We start from the raw sequence: 7,811 nt of genomic DNA, 5'->3' as shown, positions 1-7,811 counted from the left end.
CGAGCTCCAAGTCTCTGATTGGCTCTGGCAGGTGGGGGGGCGGGATGTGGCAGCGAGGGGCGTGGCCCTGCCGTCTCCCAAACTGGAGTCTTCCTCGCAGAGCGGAAGCCGACCTCTCCTGCCCCGGAAGTGCAAGTCTGGAGGTCGTGCAGGTGTGGATTCCGCGGGCGAGGCGGGTTTTTTCGAGATGCCGGGGGCTGAGGCCAAGGGCCCGGAGTTGTCCGAGAGGATCGAGAGTTTCGTAGAGGCACTGAAGCGGGGCGGCGGGCGGCACAGCTCCGAGGACATGGCCCGGGAGACCCTGGGGCTGCTGCGCCGGATCATCACGGACCGCCGCTGGAGCAATGCAGGTGAGGCAGGCCTAGCTCCATCGCCTCCCTCGCCACTTTCCGTTTCCTATCCCCGGGCGGAAAGTCGCCCAGGCCCCACCGCGCCCTTGCCGCGCTTACCCTCTCTCTTTGGACGACAGGGGAGCTGATGGAATTGATCCGCAGAGAAGGCCGGAGAATGACGGCCGCTCAACCGTCAGAGACCACTGTGGGCAACATGGTGCGGAGAGTGCTCAGGATCATCCGGGAGGAGTATGGCAGGTCAGGCCCACGTCCTGGGCCGGGGGTTGGACCCAGTGACGCTTTTTACATGGAGCCTTTATTGGAGCTGAGCAGCTGTTGTTACCTTAATGACCACATCTCTTCCCCACCTCCCTCTTTGGGTCTTGTTGCCTCCATAGACTCCACGGACGCAGCGACGAGAGCGATCAGCAGGAGTCCCTGCACAAACTCTTGACATCCGGGGGCTCGAGCGAGGATTTCCGCTCCCATTATGCTCAACTCCAGTCCAACATCATTGAAGCAATTAATGAGCTGCTTGTGGAACTGGGTGAGTCCTGATCCCTAGGTGGACAGGACAGGTGGCAGGCAGATGAGGGAACAGAAGACCCTGGAAGTTGTCATCAGCAGAGATGGGAGATTACCAGTCCTCTGGTGCTCGGAAGTTTGCCCTCATCCTGATTAGGAAGGGTTGGAATAGGTGGCAGACTAAGATAACCCTCTTTACATTTCCTTACAGACTAACCCCTTATCGACTGCAGATCTGCTGTGGCGGAGACTCTATTTGGGAAGAGCTTTATTTTTATTTTAAAGAAGATGAACCCCCGAAAACCACAGTTGATAGACCGTCCTTCACTAAACTTCCTCTTGAATTTTTATACAGACACACATACACATATACATACACATACACATACACATAGGCCACCTTCACCCACTTGTCTGTGTGACTCAGGAGAACTGTAGATACTTATTGCAATCAGCGTTCCCAGGGGAGGAAGAAGCCGAGTCTGTCTGTGCACTGAGCTGCTGCTTCCAAATCCACCCCCCCCACCCCACCCCCAGTTTTTCTGCCGTGGCCTCCCTGTCAGTTGGAGGTGTTGTGGCCACCTTTTGGATGAGGAGTTCTTTGGGGGGAAGCTCTGTTTACCCCACGCTCAGCACTTTAGAATTTCCCAAATTGGACCATTTCTTGCCTAAATTCATTGTCTTCAAAGTCAATTGTAAAGAGCTGGTGTTGGGACCCGGCAGGGGCACAGGGAGTAAGTTGATGAATAGGGGTGCTGCTGGGCAAGAGGGTAGGCTGAGAACTTGGGAGATGGAAGATCGTGGAGGAGCAGGGCTTTTAAGGAAAGGTGACATTCCACATTAAGTCCATTGACCACGTGTTACCAGGGTCTGCTAGGTGGGCGGTCTAGAGAAGGGTGCACATCCCTTTCTGTTTTCTGTAGTGTTTGTCTGTGTTGTAGCATAGCAGTGTCATATTTTTCTTGAAAAACTGGCTTCTTGCAGAAGGGACAACGGAGAACATCGCAGCCCAGGCTCTGGAGCACATCCACTCCAATGAGGTGATCATGACCATTGGCTTCTCCCGAACAGTGGAGGCCTTCCTCAAAGAGGCTGCCCGAAAGAGGAAATTCCATGTCATCGTGGCAGAGTGTGCACCTTTCTGTCAGGTACGGGGACTGCTGGAGTTGCTAAGAAAAATTTAAAATAAGGAGAGAATAAAGGAGGGGTAGGTGGGCTCCATGCCATCTTTGAATTGATAAGCAAGGCACAGTGAGAAGACAAAGTAAAACACTAAGGGAATTTTCAAGTTCATCCTGTTAACATTCTTAAACATTGGTTTAGGAAAGTTGGGTGACATATTTTTCATACCATATAAAGAAAGAAACCTTTGTTTTTAACCTTCAAGACCCAGTTTAGATATCATCTCCTCTGGGAAACTGTTTTTCACGGCTGTTCTTCTCCCCCTTCTCCCCAACCCTTCCAATAGTAAATGAATCAATTCTAGCTCTATACTACTTCCTACTTCAGTACCTCTATTATTATATCTATTACTGCATGTTAGAGGTTTTTTTAATATATATATATATATTAAAAGTTTTATATATATATATGCCTCTCCTAAAAACTCCTTGAGAGAGTCAGTGGTATTCACTTCTGTAAAATAAAGGCTCAATAAATGTTTTCATAGAACTGGGTAAAAAAAGAAAAAAAAAAAAAGAAAGTTGGGTGAGCTGCTAGGCCCAAGAAAAAAATAAATATTGGTTGTTTTAGGAATCAAAATAGGGTAAATTACCTTGAGGATGACTGATGCTTGGTCTAACCTCACTCAATCTTTAGGTAAATAATAGGTCTCCAAAAAAGGAAGTATGTAAGGATGCAAGGAGGTTGTAAAATAATGAGCTAGGATCTGTCTTGTCAGCTCTGCTGCATTATGCAAGCAAGTCATATTTCCAGTTTTGTGGCTGTCCTAGTGCTGCTGGGGAGTAATAAACATTTATTAGAGTCCCCTGGGCTTCCTCCTGCTTCCCAGAGAATACCTACCAGATGAGTTAGTTATCTGTTGGAAATTGCACGTTGGATATACCCAGTATCACAGAATTCCCAGAGCTCGTTCATTCTCTCTCACTCTTCCTCCCAGCATCAGCCTTTCTCTCCTATTGCAGGGTCATGAGATGGCAGTCAATTTGTCCAAAACAGGTATTGAGACGACTGTCATGACGGATGCTGCCATTTTTGCTGTTATGTCAAGAGTCAACAAGGTGGGTGTATTTGGGTTATAGTGTGTCGAATTCATGAAGATTATACTTCTAAAATGTTGGTTCTCCACCCCCACCCCACCCCCAATATCCATGAGAAGGGAGGAAAGTTTCTAGCACCTTTTAAAAATATATACATGGGCCTTTTTAATCTATTAACTGATTTTGTTTCCCCCTTTATCTGAATCATTATTCCTCACTTGGAGGAGCCTCATTTTGTTTAAAGCATTGAAAAGAATTAAGTGGGACTAAGGTAAGTGTGTCAGCTGCTAGGGATCTGGTAAAGGGCTGCTCATTTCTGCTCAGAGAGCTTGGCGGTGGTGGATGGTGGAAGAAAGGCTCCCTGCTTCTCAGGAGGTATGAAAGATAGATTTCCAGGAAAGACAGGGCTAAGAACAGTGGATATTGCAGTTTCCTGTCCTGTACTATGTTCATTCTTCCCTTGCGAACCCACTTTTATGCTAGAACTTGTGGTCTGAGCCTAGACTCCCTTTCCCTTGGGTGTACCAGCGTGTGACCCCCCAGTACACCAAGACTGAGGCTGAGCATTCCGGCTCTTGTGCCCAATGGCCTGTTTAGGGCTCTATTCCTAGGATGGCTAACATTTTCTTTCCTGTCCCAAAGGTGATCATTGGCACAAAGACCATCCTGGCCAACGGTGCCCTGAGAGCTGTGACAGGAACTCATACTCTAGCACTGGCAGCAAAACACCATTCCACCCCACTCATCGTCTGTGCACCTATGTTCAAGCTTTCCCCACAGGTATGTCTGTCTGTCTCCATCTGCTCTCTCGTCTGTCTCTAGGCAACAGAAGGAAGTCAAGGTGTAGGTCTGAACTGTGGGCCTTCAACCTTCTCACTCTGGGGCTTCTCTTTGTCTGCATTTACTCAATGGATTAGACCCAGTGGAGGCTGGAAAAAGCCACAGAAGTCTTGATCCAGGAAAAGCCATTGATAGTTACAACCTGTCAGCTTCAGGAAGTCAAAATTGTAAGGTCAGGACAATACGCAGTTGGGGAAGGCCCTTTGTTTACATTGCCACCACTCGCTGACACCATTTCTGAAAATGCCAAGTAAGTTGAAACTAGAAACATAGAATTGGTTTTATTTGTTCCAGGGACTGTCCTCTGTAGCCTGAATACAAGAAGTTACTAAGTGAAGAGCAGTTTCACCAGTGATAGAAACTACTTGTTTTGAACATATCAGCCTATCTATAGGTGTCTACTTTTTTAAAAATTGAGGTGAAATTCACATAACATACAATTAACCATTTAAAGTTGTATAGTTCAGTGGCACTTACCACATTCACAGCATTGTGCAACTACCGCTCTCTAGTTTCAAAACTTTTTCATCATCCCAGAAAAACACTCTGTACCTATTGAGTAATCACTCCCTATTCCTCCTTCTCCCCATCTCCTAGTAATTGCTAATCTGCTTTCTGTCTCTATGGATTTGCTTATTTTTGATATTTCACATAAAAGGAGTCATACAACATGGACCCTTTTGTTTCTGATTTCTTTCACTTAGCATAATGTTTTGGGGCTTCATCCGAGTTGTAGCACAGTACTTTGTTCCTTTTTGTGGCCGAATAGTATTCCATTGCATGGATATACCACAATTTAATTATCCATTCATCTGTTGATAAGCATCTGAGTTATTTCTACCTTTTGGCTTTTGTGAATAATGCTGCTGTAAGCCTTTGTAATCAAATGTCTGTGGATGTATGTTTTTTATTTCTCTTGGGCGCATACCTAAAAGTGGAAGTGTCAGATGAGCTGACACTCTCTTTTTTTTTCTTTTTCCCTAATTCTTTTTTTTCTTTTTCCCTAATTCTTTTCCAGTTCCCCAATGAAGAAGATTCATTTCACAAGTTTGTGGCTCCTGAAGAAGTCCTGCCTTTCACAGAAGGTACAGAAGTTGCTTGAATGTATGCGGCACACGCGCTTGTATGTTTTGGGTTTTTGTGTATGTGTGTTTTGGGTTTTTGTGTATGTGTGTTTCGGTCTTTTGGTTTTGGTTTTGGTGGCCAATGGGATTGAATGCCGTCAGGTTGTGGTTTTTTTTATCATACTTCTTGTGGGGACTGTTCTCTTTAGCAGCTTAGAGTGCTTGGGGTCCTGATCTAGTCGATGTTCATTTTCTTCTAAAACTAATATATTTTAGCTGCGTTATTGGGGCCATGGCGGGTTGGATCACCCAGCACTGACTGGGTTTGGCCTTGAAAGTTCTTTGAGACACAGGCGACAACCCAATGAGAAAATGTTCTTGTTTTCGGCTGCTGCAGGGAGTCATTCTGGTAACGTGACTGCCAAAGAAAGCAGGCTCTGAAATGTTACTTCTGAAACTCGCCTGTAGCCTGGACACCTTTGTGTGTTGGGGTCCATTTCTCTCACATATTCTGAAGGCAGCTTTGCTCAGTGAGCCTGCTGCCTCGTCAACAGTTCGCGTGGGCTTTAACACCCTCCTGGAGCAAAGCATAGTACTCGGGGTGCTGATTCTTCTTGGAAATTGAATAACTTCACCATTTATCCAAACATTCATTCTTTCAAGAAATATTTATGACTATTGAGTACCCACTGTGTATCCAACTCTATTTCAGGCACTAGGGATATAACAGTGAATAACATAGATAGGCCCTGCTCCCCCAGAGTTTACGTTATGTTGCAAAAGACAGACAAGAATATGTCAGGTCATGGGATGTTTTAGGAAGAAAACAAATACGAAGGATGAGATGGAAAGTGACGAGGGGACTACCTTAGTCCGGGGAAGGGACTTAATGAGATGGCATTTCAGCTGAGTCCTGAAGGAATACAGCCTGCTATGTGAAGATGAAGGAAAGAGTTTTCCAGGTGTTGGTGCAAAGGGCCTGGTTTAGGTACATGCTTAGCCAGTTGGAAGAACATGGCCATGTGGCTAGAGAGTAATGAGCAAGAGAGAGAGTAATATGAACTATAATTAGTGTAGTGTGGTGGCGAGGGGCCAGATCTTGAAGGTTGCAATCCCAAATTTGAATATTATTCTAAGGGTTATCTATGGAAAGGCATTAGACAGTTATAAGCATAGGGTGTATCATGATCTGAAGTCATCTCTTCTGGTTTGTATGTTGCTGCAGTTTCCCTTCTTTGGGGTGGCGAGTGTACTTGCATTACTGAGCCTAGAATCTATAAGATACTTAATTATTAGAACAGGAGCCTTGGTTTTATCTTTTGCTCATGTGATTACCTTTCAGGGGACATCTTGGAGAAAGTCAGTGTTCATTGCCCTGTGTTTGACTACGTTCCCCCAGAGCTCATTACCCTCTTTATCTCCAACATTGGTGGGAATGCACCTTCCTACATCTACCGCCTGATGAGTGAGCTCTACCATCCTGATGATCATGTCCTATGACCACCACTCGTCCTAAGCAGAAGCTGCTTAGGCAAACACAGAATGGAGTGGAGACTTCAGTGCCACGGCTGAAACACATCTTCCTTGTAATGGGGGAGTGATCTGGAGTCAAGCTGAGAAAACTTGATACTGATACTGTTCCCCACCGTTTCAGTCATCCTATAACCAGGATGCACATCCAGGACGATTTTTTGCCTTTCAGGTCTCAACAGAGCAGCAGGGCTTGACCTATTGATTTTGGAGCCTCTTAGTGACTTGGGGCATCTGTTTCAGGAACTTAAACTTTCTGGTTCAGTGGTGTGTTAAACACAACACTGCAGACCTTGCTGGGCTACAGGTTTTTGCTCAGAAATGACTACCACGCCTTTTCTGAGGCTGTGCCAATAAAGGCTGCTCGAAGGTTCCTGAGTTGGTTTATTTACTGTCCTGCTCTGACTGAAGCGCCTGCAACAGCAGCAGCAGAGCCCTTTGGTGTTTTCATAGAGGGCAATAATCAGAGGTAACAGCCTAAAACAGAAATGCAGATGAAAGTGTTTATGATTCCTTTATAATTGACTGGAATTCATCCCAAACAACTTGTTAATAATCCAAGACAATGGTTCCAAAATCACTGATCATCAGAATCATCTGGGAGTTTGAGAAAATATACAATCCCAGACCTACTGCATCTGATCTCTGGGATGGCACATGGGAATCTGCTTAGAGTGCCCCAGAAAAGGACGCCCTCATGTACTGTTAATAGGACTGTAAATTGGTACAACCTTTTCCAGGGCAATTTTGAGTCTTCTAGAATTATTTTTACAAGCACACAAAGACACAGACAAGAATGTCCATTGTAGCAGCTGTAATGTCACAGCCTAAGTGTCCAGCAATATAGCATTTTGTATTCTGTTAGTTAAAAACAAGACAGGTTTTAAAATAAGTATGATGTACCGTGGAACATTATGTATACACTGCAACAGAGGTTTCTAAGGGTGGCTTGAGATCAGTGTCTGGATTAGACATTTTAGATGGTTCATCTAGTATTTAATTTGAATTATTTACCAGTATTTTAAAATCTGGAGGTTACACATTAAACAAATTCAGATTTCTTGCTACTCCTGAAGATTTGGCAACTCTGGGCCCACATTACCAAATGGCAGCATTTGGCTATAGTTGGGTAGCTTCTAATTCCATTAAATGGAAAACCCCCAGTTTTCTGCTGTTCCAAGCCATGTCCACTAAACTCATTTATGTTGTCTGCCGAACCCTCGTAGGCATCTGAGTGGTGACCCTTGTGTTAATGAATGGGATAGATTTGTAAGCAAGTCTGTTTTATATTCTGTATAAAA

At 45.0% G+C, this 7,811-nt stretch overlaps 1 protein-coding gene across 1 annotated transcript; it reads left to right on the top strand.

Annotated features, from left to right (window-relative positions):
- The first annotated feature begins 91 nt into the window (after positions 1-91).
- EIF2B2 (eukaryotic translation initiation factor 2B subunit beta) lies at positions 92-6,883 on the top strand. The gene is made up of 8 exons (XM_067730045.1): positions 92-350; positions 470-590; positions 731-879; positions 1,842-2,005; positions 3,002-3,097; positions 3,719-3,856; positions 4,935-5,001; positions 6,323-6,883. The coding sequence occupies exons 1-8, from the start codon at positions 188-190 to the stop codon at positions 6,478-6,480; spliced, it is 1,056 nt and encodes a 351-aa protein (XP_067586146.1). The 5' UTR covers positions 92-187; the 3' UTR covers positions 6,481-6,883.
- The last annotated feature ends 928 nt before the right edge of the window (positions 6,884-7,811 follow it).

This window comes from Pseudorca crassidens, chromosome 1 (genome assembly GCF_039906515.1).
Source record: "Pseudorca crassidens isolate mPseCra1 chromosome 1, mPseCra1.hap1, whole genome shotgun sequence".
Classification (NCBI taxonomy): domain Eukaryota; kingdom Metazoa; phylum Chordata; class Mammalia; order Artiodactyla; family Delphinidae; genus Pseudorca; species Pseudorca crassidens.
This window is presented reverse-complemented; position numbering and strand designations above follow the sequence as displayed.